General features: G+C 43.2%; 1 protein-coding gene across 1 annotated transcript in view; it reads left to right on the top strand.

The window, feature by feature from the left end:
• Positions 1–21923, top strand: part of apc2 (APC regulator of WNT signaling pathway 2) — a 116860-nt gene that overhangs the window by 83140 nt on the left and 11797 nt on the right. Inside the window, exons 8-12 of the mRNA XM_078556023.1 lie at positions 8031–8111; positions 8533–8911; positions 12682–12777; positions 15424–15563; positions 19093–19170. Coding sequence (XP_078412149.1) covers positions 8031–8111; positions 8533–8911; positions 12682–12777; positions 15424–15563; positions 19093–19170 — 774 coding nt within the window. The remainder of the gene's footprint in view (positions 1–8030; positions 8112–8532; positions 8912–12681; positions 12778–15423; positions 15564–19092; positions 19171–21923) is intronic.

Here is a 21923-nt window from a genome sequence, read left to right as displayed (position 1 = left end):
CAGGGACTACAGTGGTTCAAGAAGGCAGCTCACCACCACCTTCTCAAGGAAATTAGGGATGAGCAATAAATGCTGGCTTAGCCAGCGATGCCCACATCCCATGAATGAATTTTAAAAACCCATGGCTGTAGTGTGTACCATCTACAAGATGCACTGCAGCAATTCAGACATACAAATTAGGAACAGGAGTAGGCCATTAAGCCCCTTGAGCCTGCTCCACCATTCAATAAGATCATGGTTGAACTGATTGTGACTTGCACTGCACATTACCCCCGATAACCTGTGATTCCCTTGTTAGTCAAGAATCTACCCTCTGCCCTAAAAATGTTCATTGACCTGCCTCCACCACCCTCTGGGGAAGAGAGTTCCAAAGATTCACGACCCTCTGAGAGAAAATTTTTTTTCTCATCTCCATCTGAAATGTGAGACGGCTGATTTTAAACTGTGTACCCTAGTTCTAGTCTCTCCCACAAGGTTCTTTCAGCATCCACCCTGTCAAACCCCCTCAGGATCTCATATGTTTCAATAAGGTCACCCCTCATTCTTCTAAACTCCAATGGATACAGGCCCAGCCTGTCCAACCTTTCGTCATAAGGTAACCCCCTATTCCAAGTATTAATTGACTGAACCTTCTCTGAACTGCTTCTAATGCATTTATATCCTTTCTTAAATAAGGAGACCAAAACTGTACACAGTACTCTAGATGTGAACTCATCAATGCCCTGTACAACTGTAGCAAAACATCCCTGTTTTTATATTCCATTCCCTTTGCAATAAAATACAACCTTCCATTTGTCTTCCTAATCACTTACTGTACCTGCATACTAACTTTTTGTGATTCATGTACCAGGACACCCAGATCCCTCTGTACTTCAGAGTTCCTCAATCTCTCTCCATTTAAATAATATGCTGCTTTTCTATTCTTCCTGCCAAAGTGGACAAGTTTACATTTTCCAACATTATACTCCATCTACCAAATTTTTGTCCACTCACTTAACCTATCTATGTCCCTTTGCAGACTCCTTATGTCCTCTTCACAACTTACTTTCCTACCCATTCATTGTGTCATCTGAAAATTCGCCAAGGCACCTTTGACAGCATCTTCCTGACCCTCTACCACCTAGAAGGACAAGGGCAGCAGGTGCATGGGAACACCACCAGCTGAAAGCTCCCCTCCAAGCCATACACCATCCTGACTTGGATCTGCATCGTTGTTCCTTTGCTGCCACTGAGTCAAAATCCTGGAACTCGGTCCCTAACAGCACTGTGACATGGACATGGACTGCAGCGGTTCAAGAAGGCGGTTCACCACCACCTTCGCAAGGGCAGTGGGGATAGACAATAAATTCTGGCCTTGATGGCAATGCCCACATTCCATGAATTAAAGAAATGGGATAAGAGAAAAACAACAAGAAGCAAAACTCATACGTTTGTACATACACATTTCTTTTTACAGTAGAGCACAGTCACAATCCATTTGAAATAAAGGTAAGGTTTGTTTGAGGGAACATAATTTTTATGTAAAATGCAACAGAGAGAAGAAATGTAATAAGTAAATGTAAATAAGAATATTTACCAAGATCTCTAGAGACATCTAGTGCTATTATAAAGCAAGGCAGATTATTTATCCAGTTTTCTCTTATAAAGGTGCAATGGTTGTTGCCTCAATCACACCCTGTGGCAAAACATTTCATACTTCATCAACTCACTGAGCAGAGAGATTCTTTGCTATAATTTTAAATTACTGACTCTTCATCACCAACTCCACAACCAATATCCTAAATATGCCCGTTGATGTGACAATCTAACAGAAATATCATAAGAAAGCGAATGTAATAATGTTACATTGAGCCCTATTTAATGAAATTTTACTAATTTTCTTTTACATTGTAATTGCAAAGTTATCTTCTTCGCGTCCTCGTCTTCAATGCTCCCTTCACTGGATCTTTAGAAAAACAATAGAGGCTAGATATTTCACCCATTGATAATATGAGGCTGGAATAGCTGATAGTATTGTTTGATGAATGATTAGATAAGTAGGGGCTGTTGAAATTTTAATATTGCATTAATAGGTTTCTATTAATGTAAGCAAGTCTAACTCTGAATTATTGAAAATTGACGCTAAGGCTAAAATAACAATTCTAGTGTTGGCAGATTTGGGAAGGAACTGGCTAGGTAGTTGGCGGTAAATATAGTTGAGGGGTGTGATAGATGCAATAGTGCATAATATTTTTCAAACTTTGGAAGCTGGCAATGTAGGCTGTAGTGGTTCATCTACAGATTATGATGGGAATCGCATAAGGGGCAGAGAGGAAGAAGAGTTTATGAAGTGTGTTCGGGAAACTTTTCTGGCCCAACAAGGAAGGAGGCACTGCTAGATCTGGTTCTGGGGAATAAGGTGGGTCAAGTGGATCTAGCTTCTATTGTCAGTAGAGGAACATTTAGGGGTCAGTATCATGTCATTATGAGATTTAGGCTAACCATGGAAAAGGATAATGTGCAATCCAGCCTTAAAAAAAAATAATTTGGGGTGGGCCAACTTCAATGGGGTGAGAATAGATCTGGCCCCAGTAAATTAGAATCAAAGATTGGGAGGCAAAACTGTACAGAATAAGGGGCTGGAAAGAGGAGACAGTTTGGATACTGTCAAGGTACATTGCCAGAAGGGGAAAGGGTAGGACAAACAAATCCAGAGCCCCCTGAATGACAAAAGTGATAAATAATAAGACAAAGCAGAAAAAGGCTGCATATGATAAATGTCAGGTGGATAATACCATTGAGAACCAGGCTGAAAAAGCTTGTTGGGGGGTGGGGGAAGGGAAGTGAGAAAAAATAGAAGCAAAGAGAGAGTATAAGAAGAGACTGGCAGCTAACAAAAAAGGGAATCCAAAAGTCTTCTATTGGTATATAAATAATAAAAGGTTGAAAAAGGATGAATGGGATGAATTATGGACCAAAAGGTGGAGTTATATATGGAGGCAGGGAACATTGCTGATGTACTAGATAAGAACTTTGCATATCTGTCTTTACCAAGGAAGAAGGTGCTGCCCAAGTCATTGTGAAAGAGGAGATAGTTGAGACATTGGATGGGCTAAAAATTGATAAAGATGAGGTATTACATAGGCTGGCCGTGCTTAAAATTGAAAAGTCACCAAGACCAGATGAGATGCATTCAAGGATACTGAAGGAAGCAAGGGTGGAAATTATGGAGGCATTGGTCACAATATTCCAACCCTCCTTAGATATAGAGATGGTGCCGCAGGACAATTAATTTAACTTTGGTGGTGGGAAAGTTTTTAGAAACAATAATTCGGGACAAAATTAACTATCACCCAGACAAATGTGGATTAGTTAAGGATAGCCAGCATGGATTTATTCACTGTAAATCAGGTTTAATGAACTTGCTTGAGCTTTCTGATGAGGTGACAGAGACGGCTGATGAGGCTAATGCAGTTGATGTACATGGTCTTTCAAAAGGCATTTGATAAAGTGCAACACAACAGGTTTGTCAGCAAAGTCAGAGTTCATTGTGTAAATGGGACAGTGGCAGCATGGATATGAAGTTGGCCCAGTAACAGGAAATGAAGAGTAGTGGTGAATGGTTGTTCTTCGGACTGGAAGAAGATACATAGTGGGGTTCACCAAGGGTTTGTGCTAGGACCACTGCTTTTCCTGATCCTAAACTTGGGTGTGCAGGGCACAATTTCAAAATTTGTGAATGACACAGAATTTAGCAGTATTGTGTACTGTGAGGAGGATAGTAATAAGCTGTGAGAGGACATAGACAGGCTGGTGGAATGGGCAGACAAGTGGCAGATGAAATTTAATTCAGACACTTGTGAAGTGATTCATTTTGGTGGGAAGAATGGGGAGAGGCAATATAAAATAAAGGGTACAATTCTAAAGGGGGTGCAGGAGTAGAGGGACCTGGGGGTATATGTGGACAAATCATTGAAGGTGGCAGGACAGGTTGAGAAAGTGGTTAATAAAGCATATGGCATCCTGGGCTTTATAGATAGGGGCACAGAGTACAAAATCAAGGAAGTTATGATAAATGTGTATAAAACACTGGTTCGGCCTCAGAGGTACTGTGTCCAGTTCTGGGCACCACACTTCAGTAAAAATGTGAATGCAAAAGAGAGGGCGCGAAATGGATTCGCAAGAATGGTTCCAGGGACGAGGAACTTCAATCATAGAATAGATTGGGGAAGCTGGGGTTGTTCTCCTTGGAGAAGAGAAAATTAAGAGGAGATTTGGTAGAGGTGTTCAAAATTATGAAATGTTTGGACAGAATAGATAGGGAGAAACTTTCCATTGGCAGCAAAATCAAGGGGACACTGATTTAAGACAATTGGCAAAAGACACAATGCGGCATGAAGAAAAGCTTTTTTACACAGCGAGTGATTAGGATCTGGAATGCGCTGTCTGAGAGTGTGGAGGAGGCAGATTCAATCAAAACCTTCAAAAGAAAATTGGATAATTATCTGGAGAGAAAAAAATTGCAGGGCTACAGGGTAAAGGCAAGTGAGTGGGAGTAGCTGAGTTGCTCTTGCAGAGAGCCGCCACAGATGTGATGGGCAGAATAGCCTCCTTCTGTGCGAGACCATTTATATGATTTTATGTTTCTAGTGTTGTACACTCCTATGTTCCAATTTAGATATTGATGCTTTGGCAATCATAAATTGCAGTGAATAATCTTACACATAAAACATTACCATAGGAAGAAATTTGATAGCATAGAATTTATCTAAATTGGGCATACACGAATGCTCATGGTTTAAGTGACACTTTCCATAGTCCTAATAATTATTTATTAACTTTGGTCTTCCAAAGTATTACAGTGAGCTACCAAATAACAATTAATTCTATGTGGAAACGAATGATTAGCAAGTGAAACAGTCATGTTAATTATTGTTCTTCATCTGAATCTGTACATTGAATTTTTTGCCTAGATTGTCTGCTCCAGAGTTTATGTTGGCCTTTTTAAGGGCTAGGGGCTCTCTGTGACTGATTTTGCTGCTGGGAGTGAATGTCTCAGACCGTTAAGTCTTTGCAGTTCAAAGTATCCCAGGCATAGACTGCATTTTATCTGTCAGAGATATACTCTGGAGCCTAACTAGCAGTTCTTCCATTATTAAATTGCTCCTTGGAAGAATATATCTAACTCGAGAATATATTTTAAAAATAGGCCCATGTGAGTGCTGTTAAGTATAACACTTCAAGAGACACTGTTGGTCTCTAGCAGAGGTTATTGCATGTGGGTTACAACTAACATAAGCTCATACAGCCCTCTGGTGCTCCAAAATGAATAGAAGAACTCAATCAACAGATTGAACATTTCATTCACTAACCTAGGGACAGGCTTGTTCCCTTGTCTCCTGCACTGTTCTTTCATAATTGATTGCCCATAGATGTGTAAGAGAGGCCTGAAGCAGCAGGCCAATATTCTCACCCCCTTCTTGTGAAGAAACACCTTGACACTCTTTTCTAAAATGCCCCGCTGAGATGTGTAAACTGAAGCTCAACTAGCATCCTGGATGGATCTGACAGTCAAAGCTTTATTCAATTTTTAAACATACACTTGCATTGACTTTTTATATAACATTCTATATAACACTAGAAATAAGTGAAGATTCCTTCCAATTACTCTGGGTTCTTCCAATCTTGGCCTCTTGTGCATTGCTGATTTCCTTTGCCCCACCATTGTCAACCATGCCTTTAGGCTTCAGGGACCTAAGCTCTGGAATCCCTTCCCTGCCTCTTTCTCCACCAATTAAGACACTCTTTAAGCCCCTCTTTGACCATCTGCTATTTATTAAAGGTGAGAGAGGAAAACAAGGGAATTTATTGACCAATTAGGCCTAACATTTGCTGTCGGTGAATCCTTACAGCCCATAATTGAGGATAAGGTGACTGAACCACCTAGAAAGTTTTCAGCCTATCAGAGAGAGGCAGCTTGGATTTGTAAAGGGATGAATCCGATTGAGGTTTTTGGAAAGGTTATTAAAGTGGTGGAGAGGGAAATGTCTATTGATGGGTTATTTATTTGGACTTTCAGAAGGTACTTGATGAAGTCATAATGAGAGAAAATGGCTATTGTAAAATAAATATTAAAAATAAATTAAAAATCTTGTAATGTTTAAAAAAAATAAGAGACTGTTAGCTCAAGCTGCCATTCGTGGAATTGAAGGAAAATTATTGAGCTGGTTAGGAAATTAGCTGGGCAGAAGGAGACAGAGTAGGAATTTTGTTTTATTCATTCATGGGATGTGGGTGTTGCTGGCTAGGCCAGCACTTATCACCCATCCCTAATTGCCCTTTAATAATGGGCAGGTACGCCATTTGGCAGATTTGACTAGTGATATCCTGTAAAGATCTGTGTGGGACCCTCATCTATTCACTGTATTCCTTAAAGACTTAGATGATGTTGGTATGGGAATAGAAAACCACATATCCAAATCTGCTGATGACACAAAGAAATGCAGCATTGCAGGTAGCGTAGGTGGAAGCATAAAATTGCGAAGCGATATTGTTGTTCAAGTGAATGGACGTAACTACGGCAGGAAGATTTGCATTTATATAGCACATTTCACGACCTCCAGACATTTCAAAGCACTTTATAGCCAGTGAAGTACTTCTGAAGTGTGGTGTTGTAATATAGGAAATATGGTAGTCTATCTGTACTCAGCAAGCAGGAAATGTGATAATGACTAGAGAATCTGTTTTTGTGATGTTGATTGAGGGACAAGTATTGGACAAGATGCCGGGGCTAATGCTCTTGCTGTTCTTCAAAATAGTGTCATAGGATCTTTTAAACATGTGGGGTAGAACTTTGCTCTCGGGCGGGCGGGCACGGCGGGCGGGCACGGCGGGCGGGCCTGGTAGCAGCCGCGAAAGTGGCTGTCGCCCACGATCGGAGCCCGACCGCGATTTCATGCTGGCCGGCCAATTAAGGTCCGTCCAGTGTGAAATGCGTGCTGCAGGGCTACCTGTGTGTGAGGGGGTGGGGGTGGTGGGGGGGTGGGGGGGTTGGGGGGGGTGGGGGGTTGGGGGGGTGTGAGGAGGGTGAGCGTGGAAGTTTGCGCATGTGCGCCAACGCGCGCAGGAAAAGCTCCCTGAGGCACACAGCTGCCTCAGGGAGATGAAGATTTTTGATAAATAAAAAAAAAGAAAGACTTTAAAAATGTTAATAACATGTCCCCTTATGTGACTCTGTCAAATGAGCAGGGATGTGTTAGAAATTAGTTTGAAAAATTTTTACTTCTTTTTAATGACTGATCGAAACCTCATCCCGCCCGTGGATGAGGTTTTGCAAAAATCCAAAGGCCGCTTGGCCTTTTCGCCTGCCCGCCAACCGTAAGGGCAGCGAAAAATTTCATTTAATTAGATCTTTAATGGCCTTAATAGGCCCGTTAATTGTCGGCGGGAGCGCTAATGACTTTCGGTGCACGCCCGCCAACCAAAATATCATGTGATGATGTCGGGACGCTCGCTCGATGTCATTTTACGCCTCATCCACCCGACGAGCGCAATATTCTGCCTGTGAACAGGGAGTCAGAGACGCTGTCTTTCGGATTAGATGTTAAACCTTCAGCACAGTGCTTTCTAAGTACTGTGTCAGCTTTGATATTTGTGCTGAAGCCCTGGAATGGATCTGAACCCGGAGACTCGGAGGCAAGAGTGCTACAACTGAGCCATGGATGACACTCAATAGTTGGTGACAAGGTGGCATTGATCACCTTTTGGATAGGATAAGAAGACATGGTGGGCATTCTATGTAACCTCTGGCGCATTGTATTGTTATTGAGGGAAACGGCTGATCTTGTGGAACTTGCAGTGTGCACAAAGCTTCGGGTTTCTGTAGGAGACTTGACTATTTAAGGAAACTAACTGTCTGGCAATGGCACAAATCGAAATGTTCAGAGGAAGCCGGAACTTGGTAGCATGAGTATTTACCCCTTTGATGGATCTAAATAAAGAACGTCTGTCACATTTCCTTCTGAAAAGTCAACCATTTGCTCTGTGTGCAGGGTCGTGGAAAATCAAATGATCAAGGTGCAGAGAGCACAATGAATAACTTACCTCAAGGACTGAACAACTTGGGCAGTAAGGTAAGAGCTTGTAATAACTTAAGAAAATAACAATAAGGTATAGAGTAAAAGACTCCCATCCACACTCAATGAAACCCTATATACACACAGATTTCCAGCAATACACCCATGGTTAGGCATCCCTCTGTGAATTCAGTAGGCACATGAAGAGTCATTAATATGTAAGTTTAACTCTTTTTCTCTCCACAGATGCTGTCTGCCCCGCTGAGTGTTTCCAGCATTTTCTGTTTTTATTTGGGATAAGTGCTGGCACTTGTTTAACAAGACCCTAGCTTGAATGAAAGCCTTCAATAGAGCAAGAGAGGAGAAAATCAGATGGAAGGAGTTATTGCAAGAATTGGTACAAGTCCTGTAAAATTGGGATGGGACGAGTAAGAAATAATAGAGAGAAAATAAAGCCTTTCTGTATGTCACTCTGCAGGTAGAGATGGTGTTCTGGCTGCTTTCCATGCTGGCAACCCGCGACAAGGATGACATGTCCAGGACATTGCTCGCCATGTCCAGCTCCCAGGACAGCTGCGTCGCCATGCGCAAGTCTGGCTGCCTCCCCCTGCTCATCCAGCTCCTGCATGACAGCGAGAGGGACTCGGGACCGAGCAGGAATTCCAGCAACAGCAAGGAGGCCCGAGCCCGTGCCAGCGCGGCGCTGCACAACATCATATACTCCCAGCCCGACGAAGGGCAGGCCAAAAGAGAAATGCGCGTCCTGCACGTGCTGGAACAGGTGCGCTTGTACTGCGAGACGTGCTGGGAATGGCTGGATGCTAACAAGCAGGGCAACGGTCCCGAATCTAACATCAGTAAGTAAATAAACTGACGTTTTCATTAGCCCAACTAACCGACTTGGGCTAGTTTGGTTCCTGCGCGTCGTTCATTGTTTCAGCTGGAACTTTTACTTGTGTTAATTTTTGGATGAGGAGAGGTTAGTTCCGGCCCCTCCTCACTTGAATAAGAAGTTACTGTTTAGCCTCACATTTAAAGTGAGGAGAGAAATGCTCACTATCTTTGCAAGCCTATAAGTGCAGACTGGGTTGAGGAAAGGAGCTTTAAGCAGCAGTGAAAATGGGCAGGATTTTCCTGCGGGTGGGGGCAGGGCCCACTCGCCGACGCCTAAAATGACGCGCGGTGATGTCGGGCAGAACTCCCAATGTCACCCCGCACTATTTAAATTTTCAGGTAGGCGGGGGCTCAGCAAAATCAGCTGTGCGCCCGCCGACCTGTCAATGGCCAATTGAAGCCATTGACAGAGTCATTTAATTAATTAATGGACCTGCCCGTCCAACCTTAAGGTTGGCGGGCAGGCCGGGAGCCCTGGCGGGAATTAGAAAAACCATGACATCTCATCCACGGACGGGATGAGGTTTCATGTGGGTTTTAAAAAGTTTTATTAAAGTTTTTGTAAAAATTATGGACATGTCCCAACTCACGTGACAGTGTCACATGAGGGGACATGTCAGGAAGTTTTTTTTCTATTTTTAATTTTTGTCACAGAACAGCCGATCTCCCTGAGACTGCACTTAGCCTCAGGGAGATGAGTGCGCTCTTTCGTGCGCATGTGCGACAGAGCGCACTCTCGATTTAGGGATTCCCCCCCGCCCGCACAGGGAGTGCATAGCGCTTCCATGCGGACGTCGCACTGGGCGGGCCTTAATTGGCCCACCCACGTAAAATGGTGCCGCGTCCCTGATCGGGGGCACCAATCAGAGGCACACCTGCGCTCCCGCACTTCAACTTTGCCCCCGATGGGGGGAAATCCTGCCAAATGTGTTGAAGTAAGTGCATGGTTTTGTTGACAAGATGCTATTGTGGGGAAGATTGAATTAATTGTCCCATGTTTCACCACAATACCTAAATCAGCTTGCAAATGCTATTGTACTCAAATCTACAGAAAACACTTATGACCCCTACAGGCACAGGGTCTTCTATTTATTTATAACTATTGCTGAAGAGAGAGACAGCCTGTCAAAGCTTTTATTCTTGCACTCATCAGCATAGATGCACGAATGCCAAATTTCAAATTGTCACAACAATTTATACTAAAGGAGAAAAGGGTGCTGATGGCTTGGAAAGTTGACTCTGATTGGCTGAGGTGGTGTCATGGAGAAAGCAACAAGCAAGCATTCTCCATGGCAATACCTTAGCCACTCAGAGTCAACTTGCCAACCATCCCTTTTCTCCTGTAGTATAAATTGTTGTGATTGTTTGAAATTTGGCATCCTTGCGTTTGTCCTGATGAGTGCAAGATGAAAAGCTTCAGCAACGTGCCTCTTTTTTTTAAGCAATTTTCAAGTTTTGTACTGCCAAGCGATGGTTATTTATAAATACCTGGTTGAAAGCTCTGTGTTGAAGTGAATCCCGTTGTATACATAAAACAACATTGTGATTTTTTTTACAGTGCTGGCATTTTTAGCTGAGATTAAACGAATGAACTAATTGGAGGCTGGCACCTTTGCTATTGTCTGAAGCTGTTCAGTCTTGATACACTAGCCGGGATTTACCGGTCCCGCTAGCCATCTGACCAAAAATTGCCGTCGGAAGTCAACGGACCTTTAGCTAATCAATCAAATTTTCTGTCCTGCCCACTACAATTCCTATTGTGGGCAGGACTGGAACATCCCAGCCACTGAGTTTCATTAATTGGTTTAATGCTTTGAGCACTGATCTTTTTTATTTTGCAGCTTTTCAGATCTAAAATCCTTCTTCCTATCGGCTTTTGAAACTCAAGCTTGTAACCCTTCATCATTACCACCTGGCATACCTCACCCTTTATTAGAATTGCAGAAGTTTTGGGTAGAGAAGGAGGCCATTCAGCCCATGTATTTTGTTTGCTGCTAGATCTGTGTCAGAGCGGTTAACTCCAGTCCTATTTCTTCATTCTTTTCTGGTACCCTTTAATAAGATTTCTCTTTACGTGTCCATCTAATTCTTTTTAAAATGTTGTGCCGGATTTGGCTTCAACATCCTATTTAGTTCCTGCTTGGAACCTTCATTTACCTTTCAGTTAAGTTTCTCAATATAAGAAAATGACCCTAAGACAAAATTCTATAAATTTATGATTCCAAAAGCCACAAAGTTACATCTATAAAGGCAAATGATAAATAATTTAAAGTACGTTTGTGTAGTGATTATGGTGCTGGACTAGATTGTCAGTCCTAATCTCACCAATAGCCATTTGTGAAATTTAATTCAATATGTCTGGTAATTTGTGGGCTGACACTAGAACATAAATGACCATGAAAGCTGACGATTGTTGTTAAGAACCCAACTGATCCACTAAATTCCCGCAGAGAAAGGAAGCTGCTATTTCTACTATACGTTACATAGGATATATGCACAGAACAGGTCATTTGACCCAACTAATGCATGCTGGCTTTTATGCTGTATTCGAGCCCCTCCCATCTTTCCTCATCTAAATCTACTATCGTATCCCTCTATTCCCTTCTCCCTCAGACGCTTGTCTAGATTCCCCTTAAATGCATCTATACTATTTGCTTCAAATACTCCCTGTGGTAGCGAGTTTCGCATTCTCACCACTCTTTGGCTAAAGAAGTTCCTTCTTGAATTCCCTATTGGATTTCTTGGTGACTATCTTATTTTGCAGGCTCTAGTTATGCTCTTCCCCACAAGAGGAAACATTCTCTGCGTGTCCACTCTGTCAAAACCATTCACTATTTCAAAGACCATTATTAGGTCATCCCTCAGCCTTCTTTTTTTGAAGAGAAAGGAGTCCCATTAAGACATAGGAACAGAAATGAGGCCATTCGGCCCATCGAGTCTGCTCCGCCATTCAATCATGGCTGATAAGTTTCTCAACCCCATTGTCCCGTCTTCTCCCCGTAACCTTTGAAATTCCATCAATCCTTTCCCTTTATGTATATATATGTGTCTTCAACACTATGTCGTTGACTCTTAGTGGCCTCTGATGTGGCTTAACAAGATCTGAGCTGTAAACCACAATCACTGAGCAAGAAGGTCTACCACCACCTTCCTACTGCAACTAAGGCAGCCAGTGCAATCTTGCCAGTGTTGTCCATATCCCAGCAACAAATAAAAATAGGTAACTTCCCCAAAACCAATAACAATGGGTCTAAACATCCCCTAAGGAGTACTCTGTAAAAGCTATAATCTTTCCCACCACTGACCTAGTAGGTAAAGGAACTTCTCAATGTAGCATTATGTTATAACAGTAAGAAAGTTACACAGTACATGGAATTTAAAGCACACAAAAAGGCCACCTGGCCCAACTGGTCCAAGCCAATGTTTACGGTCCACACAAGTCTCCTCCCACCATAATTCATCTAACCCTATCAGCTTACCTCCTTTCTCATGTAATTATCCAGCTTCCCCGTGATGGTATCTTTGCTACTTTCCTCAGCTCCATGGTCTGTTATAATCTAGCTGATCTCAACAAGTCGCTTGGATGAGCCAGGGGATGGTTATTGCCACTTGTAGAACTGTACGAAATAAGAAGTTAAGAAAAGGAGGCAAAGGAGTCAATTAGGGACAAAAGCTGTAACTAGATGCTGCTGAATTTCAAATCTAAGTGCTCTGCTCTTCTTTTCCCTTGTAGTGCCACTACCCATTGAGCCCCAGATCTGCCAGGCAATGTGTGCAATAATGAAGCTGTCTTTCGATGAAGAGTACCGGCGTGCCATGAATGAACTTGGCAAGTTGCAAAAATTGTTATTTAACTGTTTCTTTGATGTTCTCTCGGTGTTCCCATTAATTCTCCATTTTAGCTGGTGGTAGCCTGCAGAGGAGAATTTGGTTTTGAGATTGGATTTTATGGATCATTACGAAGAAACAAGCCCTCACCCTTCTTGGTGAGATGGAAAGAAACTTAAGTTCAAGCCTAATGTTGCCATACAAATTTGAGCTCACTCATCCATGTAACACAGAATGTAGTTCAGGATATAGTAAGAAAATTATACCCACTGGGGATTTATCAGCGGACTAGAGTTGCAGCCAGGGACAGATGTTTTTGTGGTGATAACAGTTTGCACTTACATTGTGCTTTAATGGAGCAGATAACCACAAAGTGCTGCATTGTGGGGTGAAGGGGGTTGGGGGTGGGGGGAGGAGCAGGGTAGGTGATGGACACAAAGAAAAGAATGGAGTAGATTAGGGGTGATGAGTGATGTCAAGGTCACAGAGGTAGGTTTTGAGAAAATCATGAGAAATTTAGTGAGATGGAGGTTTTGGGATGAGTATGGTGACTGAAGGCCATATCACTGGTGGTGGGGCAGAGCAAGAGGGGAACAAATAGCTAATAGGTTTTGCTTTAACAAAATGGTCGACATGGGGCCTGAGCAGAGTCCCTCTCTGCCTCTCCACAGATTCACTCAGCAGAAATGGAAGCTAACATGTTGACACTTTTTCTTTTCTACCTTGGAGAGGAATTTTGGGCCAAAGATACAAATCTACTACTGTCTTACAATGGGGAAAATTGTGCATCTATTGACTAAGGTCTTGATTTCATTTCACTGTGATTCTAGGTTTGACTTCAAATGCAAATGGCCACTCAAATCTGCCAGCCAATGAAGTGTTCATTCCCTTTTCAATTCATCTATGAGACCAGAGGCTTCACATAGATTAATATGCCTACAGAAGGAGACCATTCAGCCCATTATGCCACTGCCAGCTCTTAGAAAGAGCAGCTGTGCTTAGTCTTACAACTCCACTTATTGTCCTTAACCTTTTATTCGTTCATGGGATGTGGGCATCGCTGGCTACGCCAGCATTTATTGCCCATCCCAAATTTCCCTTGAGAAGGTGGTGGTGAGCTGCCTTCTTGAACCGCTGTTGTCCATGTGGTGTAGGTACACCCACAGTGCTGTCAGGGAGGGAGTTCCAGGATTTCGACCCAGCCACAGTGAAGGAACAGGAATATATTTCCTAGTCAGGATGGTGAGTGGCTTGGAGGGGAACTTCCAGGTGGTGGTGTTTCCATGTACCTGCTGTCCTTGTCCTTCTAGATGGTAGCGGTCGTGGGTTTGGAAGGTGCTGTCTAAGGAAGCTTGGTGAGTTCCTGCAGTGCATCTTGTAGATGGTACACACTTCTGCCACAGTGCGTTGGTGGTGGAGGGAGTGCATGTTTGTGGATGGGGTGCCAATTTAGTGGGCTGCTTTGTCCTGGATGGTGTCAAGCTTCTTGAGTGTTGTTGGAGCTGCATTCATCCAGGCAAGTGGAGAGTATTCCATCACACCCCTGACTTGTGCCTTGTAGATGGTGGACAGGCTTTGAGGAGTCAGGAGGTGAGCTACTCACCACAGGATTCCTAGCCCCTGCTCTTGTAGCCACAATATTTATATGCCTGGTCCAGCTCAATTTCTGGTCAATGGCAACCCCCCGGGTGTTGAGAGTGGGGAAATTCAGTGATGGTAATGCCATTGAATGTCAAGGGCTGATGGTTAGATTCTCTCTTGTTGCAGATGGTCATTGCCTGGCACTTGTGTGGCATGAATGTTACTTGCCACTTGTTAGCCCAAGCCTGGATGTTGTCCAGGTCTTGCTGCATTTGGACCTGGACTGTTTCAGTTCCTCATCCTCAAGTACCTGTCCAACTCTAATATGATTTTTTATTGAATCTGCTTCCACCACCTATTCCTGGAGACAAAATGTTTCATGAAAAGGAGAAAAGACAACATTATAAATTTTGATTCTTCAAAAGCACTGTGATTGTTAATGAAAAGTAATGTCCTGCAAGTGTAAGTATGACTTGGGATCAGGAACCTATCGGCCTGCCTACCCAGTTGAGGGAGAGCATAACGGTGACTGTCAATCAGAAATGTTCAGCTGCTTTTGTTAACCCGTCTTACATGTAAATCCCTTGAAGTAATTGTTTCTGGAATGTAATTACTGGTCTACTGGATTTGAGTGTCGAATTCTAATTTCCGATTCCAAACAAAAGTGGTTCCACATGAGAAATATGATGAAGAAATTTGCATGTGTAGTTGAGTTTCAGAGACCTGAATGCAAATTTCAACTTCAACTCAATAGCCTGCGTTCATCTCCACCGATTCACCAATGTCCCACGTTCTGGAATCGAATCATAACGAGATGAAAAAAATCTAGTTTGGAGCAATTTCACCTGCTGGAACATAACTATCTCTGCCAGATATCATCCATTGCATCACTACCTTTTTCCAGTTCTGATAGAGATTATGGACCTGAAAAGTTAACTCTGCTTCTCTCTCCCCAGATGTTGCCTGACCCGCTGAGCATTTCAAGCATTTTCTGTTCTTATTCCTAAGACTTGGGAGCCTTATAGCTGTTATTTTCTCTCCCACCACCTCTCCCCTTCCAATACAGGAGGCTTGCAGGCAGTTGCTGAACTTCTGCAGGTTGATTGTGACATGTATGGGCCCACCAATGATCCCCTGAATTCAGCCCTGCGTCGGTATGCAGGAATGGCCCTGACCAACCTCACCTTTGGCGATGTAGTCAACAAGGTGAGTAACAGTACCTTGCCCATGTGCACCTGTCCATAAACTACTGGTTAAGGAAAAAAGAGAAGGATTTATAGGGTATCCTTTGCTCTTGGCACAAGAATACTGCTCAGAGGATCTTAAGTGGATGGCCAGTATGTCAGATTCATGGCACTCCTGGGGCTGTTATTATTACCTTTATGATCCTTCTGCTTGTTATGTCACAATGCTCATGCAAGAATGGGAAATTGGGGGCACATAATGTGACTGCATATTAATGGGAGTGGGGGAGGGGGGTGCATGGTGGCAATTGGCTTATTCTCAATACAGCACAGAAGGAGGCCAAATCTGCAACACTTTTTTCAAAGAGCAATTTTTAAAATTCTTTCACGGGATGCATGTGCTGCTGGCAAGGCTAGCATTTGTCGCCCATCCATCATTGCCCTTGCTAGTAGGCCACTTCAAAGGGCACTTAAGAGTCAACATACTACTCTGGGTCTGGAGTCACATGTAAGCCAGACCAGGTAAAGACAGCAGATTTCCTTCCCTAAAGGGCATTAGTGAACCAGAAGGGCTTTACAACAATCAATGATGGTTGTCACGGTCACCATTACTGAGAGTAGCTTTATAATTCCAGATTTATTAACTGAGTTTAAATTCCACCAGCTGCTGTGGCAGTGGTGGGATTTGAACCCATGTCCCCAGAGCCTGGGCCTCTGGATCACTAGCCCAGTAACATCACTGCATCATTGTCTTCCCATCCAGCTTGTACCATGAATCACTGCTCCTTCCCCCTATCCCTGGGGCAGAATCTTCGGGTTGGCGTGCGGGGGTGGGCCCCGCTCGCTGACGCATAAAACGACGCACGGTGACATCGGGCGTGTGTCCCGACATCACCGCGCATCATTCAGGTATTCAGTTCGGTGGGCGCGCACCGGAGTCGGCTGCGTGCCCGCCGAACTGTCAAAGGTCTATTAAGGCCATTTAAATTCCAATTGAAATACTTAACTGAGCTGCCCGTCCAACCTTAAGGTTGGCGGGGGGCAGGCGAAGAGCCCAGGTGGCCTTCGCATTTATCATGAAACTTCATCCACGGGCGGGATGAGGTTTCATTGAAGGTTTTAAAACATTAATAGAAATTTTTGATAAAATTCATAGACATGTCCCAACTCATGTGACACTGACACATTAAATTTAAATTTTTTTTCCTTTATTAAAATTTTTAAAAATCAAAGTAATCTCCCTGAGGTAGCTCTGTGCCTCAGGGAGATTTCTGTGCTCTTTCGCGCGCATGTGTGAAAGAGCGCAGGCCCTGACTCAGCCTGCTTCCCCTGCCCGCACAGGGAGCGCTCAGCGCTTCCGGGTGCGCGTCACGCTGGGCAGACCTTAATTGGCCCGCCCATGTAAAATGGCGGCACGCAGCCAATCGCAGACGGCAATCGGCTGCGCGCCCGCCTGTGCCCATTCCCGCCCAACCTCCCCCCCCCCCCCCCACCCAACGGGGAGAAAATTCTCCCCCAGCTATAGTCTATCAATGTAATTGTAAGCCCTCATCACTAGGACTATTCTAGCGAATCTAGCTTTCCAAAGCCTTCATGTTCTTCCTAAAGTGTGGTACCCAGAATTAGATAAATACTCCATCTGGGGCAGAAGTAGAGTTTTATATGGGTTTAGCATAACTTCCTGGCTTTTGTAATCTATGCCTCTATTTATAAAGCCCAGTGTCCTATTTGCTTTATTAATTGCCCTGTTAACCTGCCTTGTCACCTTCAAAACTTTGTGCACAAACATTCCCAAGCATCTCTCTCTTTCTTGCACCCACTTTAAAGTTGTACCATTTAGCGTGTACTGTCTCTCCTTATACTTCCTACCAAAAATGTATCACCTCACTCCTTTATGAATTGAATTTCACCAGTCATTTGTCCACCATTCCACCAGCCTGTCTGCATGCCCTTAAAGTCTATTACTATCTTCCTTACTGTTTACTGTACTTCCACATTCTGTGTTAAAGCAGATTTCAAAGTTGTGCCCTGTGCCCCCTACAACAAGTTATTAATGCACGAACAGTAGTTGTACAGATGCTAAATTTCTTCCACATTGTAAACAGTACAAATTCAGTGCATATTGTCTAACCTCTCTTGTTAAGGTATACATGGGTATTCATTGTACTCCATCTGCTGCTGTGAAATTAAAAGGATCACAGTTACTGAAAATCAATACAATGATGTAACTTGTGGATATCCATGATAATAACTCTGTTGAACTCCAGGAATTAATATACGACGGGCAGAGTGAAGAGGGAAGCAATCATTCACTCATTGCTAGTCCGGTGGGGATTCCCAATATACTCAATCTTTCAGTTAATTTTTACCTAATTACAATGTTCACATCAAGACAAGATTAATGTAAGAGAAATGCTAATCAGAAGCTGGTGCCAACAGACGCAGAGGTCAATCTGACTGATATTTTTTTTTTCAGGTCCATTTAGTTGTGACTAGATGAAAAGTAGACAAAATTCATTTACGTTTTGTCAATATATGTTAAGCAATCTTTTAAGTTTATTACCTGATAAAGTAATTGACAACCTGATCTGCAACTCATCTATTATTGAAATACAATCTTCTAGAATGAAAGGTCGCCCTTTTAAGATTGAGATGTGGAGAATTTTTATCTCTCAGAGGGTATTTGCCATATGGAATTCTCTTCCCCAGAGAGCAGTGGGGGCTGGGTCATTAAATTTATTTAAAGCTGGGTTAGACAGACTTTTGATAGACGAGGGAGTCAAGGATTATAGAGCGGCAGTCAGGAAAGTGGAGTTGAGACCACAACCAGATCAGCCATGATCTTATTGAATGGCAGAGCAAGTTCGAGGGGCCAAATGGCCTACTCCTGCTCCTAAATCCTATGTTCCTATAGGTCAGGGGCAGACTATTTAACCTTTTCTAAAACAGTTATTGATAGGTCACAAGGAACATTCAAACTGGGCATGGGCAATAGCTGTCCCGAACAGGAATGACTTGCCCTCTTTTTCCATAACACATTCTCCTCTTTCCCTTGCCCTCTCTTATGAAGCTGATACTTGTTAAGATATCGTTCCATCCAGAACTTCAAAATGGTCGTTCTTCATCTGGGAGTCTAAATAGTGGATTTCAATACATTATCCAACCTTTGGGTGGAATCACAGTCAATGCACTTATCAACGGGATATTACCAGCTTTGGGAATCCTGGCTGATTTTCCTTTTTCTTTCACTTCCTAGCACAGAGCATGGGTCCAATTATAATGCCCTGATATTTGGCTCAGATCGGCCAATTCAGCGCACGGAATCAAATTAACTCCTTACCACAAAACTGGCCCATTTAAAAGTAGGCTGACTTAAGATGTTGCCGTAATGAATCATTTTCTCAGTTTCCCAGTGGGACCACAATGTCCTATAAAACAGCCAATCACAGGTATGAACCCTTGTCTTGGTCTGAAATATCTTGAGGAGAGGGATTCAAATTGTTTGGTAAATGAGATGTGCTCAGCTTTCCGTGCCTGTTTTCCTCTTGCAGGCCACACTGTGCTCCAGAAAAGGCTGCATGCAAAGTATTGTAGCCCAGTTAGAGTCCGAAAGTGAAGACATACATCAGGTTGGTGAATTATGAAGCATTTTGCTCAGATATTGTAAAAGTTTAAAGGAATACTCCAAGGTAACACATTACAATGTTCTTAAACTTGCATATTCATGTAAAAAAAAATCCTCTTTATATATGACATAAAATAATAATTTTCAACTTAAAAAAATAATTTTAATCTTTGGCTTCCCCATCAAGGCTACCATCTTAAAACTAAAACAGAGTCTTAACTTCAATGCGAAAAGCAGAATACTGCAGATGTTGGAAATCTGAAGTAAAAACAGAAAGTGCTGGAAATACTCAGCAGGTTATGGCAGCATCTGTGGACAGAGAAACAGGATTAACATTTCAGGTCGGAGACCTTTCATCAGAACTGGGAAAAGCTAGAGAACAAATAGGTTTTGAGCAAGGGGCGGGTGGGACAAGGACAAAAGGAAGGTCTGTGATAGGGTGAATGGATAGGGTGAATGACAGGAGAGATTGAATGACAGATGAAAAAAAACACAAAATGTTAGTATGCAAGAACAGCAAGTAATCAAGAAGATTAATAGAATACTATCCTTTATTATGAGAAGAATTGAACATAAAAGTAAGGATGTTATGCTTCGGCTATACAGGGCAATGTTGAGATCACATCTCGAGTATTGTGTGCAGTTTTGGTCTCCTTATTTAAGGAAGGATGTAAATGTGTTGGAGGCAGTTCAGAGGAGATTTACTAGATTGACACTTGGAATAAGCAGGTTGTCTTATGAGGAAAGGTTAAACAGACTAGGCTTGTTTTCACTGAGTTTAGAAGGGTGAGGGGTGAATTGATTGAAGTGTATAAGATCCTGAATGGTCTTGACAAAGTAGACGTGGAAAAGATGTTTCCTCTTGTGGGTGAGTCCAGAATGAAGGGGCACTGTTTTAAAATTAGGGGTCGCCCTTTTAGGACAGAGGTGAGGGGAATTTTTTTCTCTCAGAGGGCTGTGCAACTTTGGAACTCTCAGCCTCAGAAGGTGGTGGAGGCAGGGTCATTGAATATCTTTAAGGCAGGGGTAGATAGATTCTTATTAGGCAAGGGAATAAAAAGTTATTGAGGGTAGATGGGAATGTGGAAATCAAAACACAAACAGATCAGCCATGATCTTAATGAATGGCGGAGCAGGCCCGAGGGGCCAAATGGTCTTCTTCAGCTCCTGTTTCATCTGTTTCTATGTCCTTATGAGTTAGTCTTACTGGTACAAAGAGAATGGGGAAGGGGAAGAAAAGAAACAAAGAAAGCCTATGTGCCTAGAGCAGATGTGTTCCAGTCTGAAACCAAAATAAGATAAAAACTGAATACTTTGGCTATTCCTTTAACTGCACAGGTTGGATTCAAAGGGTCCTCATTGCATTTAACTTCAATAAAATATCATAAAATAGCATAAAATATTGGTTGTGATGTAAATGGGCGTCTGACCTGAATTTACCTTGTTCTCACCAGGTGGCTAAAATCAGAGACCTCAGTGTTTGAACAGCTTATATTTGAATAGCTGGTCTGAATGTCAACACCCTTATGGCCATTTTCATCGGTAGCTTATGTACACATCTGTATATGTGCACACAACTGTGTTCTCTCTTACATGCCTTTGCACAATTAATTATGACACTATAGCTCCCTGGTCCTCATGTTTGTCATCTGCAATTTTGACTACATCTTGTGATATACATTGGGATTAAATACATTTGTGGGGCTTAATTGGGAAATATGCAGCAGGAGTTTGGCCACAGGCTTCAGGACCCTGCTGTCAGACTTAAACGGGGGTCACGAGGCCACACCCTGCGGGGAACAGTCACCCAGCGTGATTTTTCCTGAATTGGCCTATCAGTGGACAGAGGACAGGCTTGCCATCCAATTTGGGACAGTTGGCGGGTTCTTGCAGCTGCAGGGCCAATAGGGAGGCTCTACCTCATTAAGACATACAAAATTTGCATGGGGCTTGATAGGGTAGATATAGAAAGGATGTTTCCCTCACTGGGGTCGGCAGGAGGTGGGTGTCTAGAACCAGGGGACACAGAGTAAGAGGTAGGCCATTTAGGATCGAGATGAGGAGGAATTTCTTCATTCAGAGGGTGGTGAATCTTTGGAATCCTCTACCCCAGAGGTTTGTGGAGGCTCAGTCATTGAGTATGTTCAAGACAGAAATGGATATATCAAGGGATTTGGGGCTAGTGCGGGAAAATGGCATTGAGGTAGAAAATCAGCTATGATCTGGTTGAATGGCGGAGCAGGGGCAGAATGGCCTACTATGTTCCTATATTCATATGTTCCATCACTGAAGGAGCAGAAATTGACCTATCAGGGTAGGTTGAGGGGGAGGGAACCCAAATTAAAAAAATATGCTAAGCAGCTGGACGCCATTGAGGGGGTGGGGGGATCCCCTTCACAGGGTGGCCTATGTCTGCAGCTGGAACCAAACAGGCAAGGCGGGACTCTGCCAGGAGGGCATCTGCAGGTAGCTAAACTGTCCCCCAGTGTCTCTGGTGAGCTGGAGGCCGACTGGAAAATTCCCAGCCGGCCTCCGACAGTAGGCCATTAATAAATTGGCTACTCGCCTCTGCCACACTCTCCCCATGCAGCCTCCAGGAAAATGGCTCAGAGCCAGGGTGGAGCCGGGGATCTGCAATGCTGGCCGGTGCCGCGAAATTCAGTGCCCACTCTCCTCTTCGTCAGGGCCTACACATTCACCCCATGGATTCCAGTCAGCATGTGTTCAAAACCTTGTTCTTAATTGAAAGGGTCATTC

The sequence above is a fragment of the Cetorhinus maximus genome, chromosome 13 (genome assembly GCF_964194155.1).
Source record: "Cetorhinus maximus chromosome 13, sCetMax3.hap1.1, whole genome shotgun sequence".
NCBI classification, from domain to species: domain Eukaryota; kingdom Metazoa; phylum Chordata; class Chondrichthyes; order Lamniformes; family Cetorhinidae; genus Cetorhinus; species Cetorhinus maximus.
This window is presented reverse-complemented; position numbering and strand designations above follow the sequence as displayed.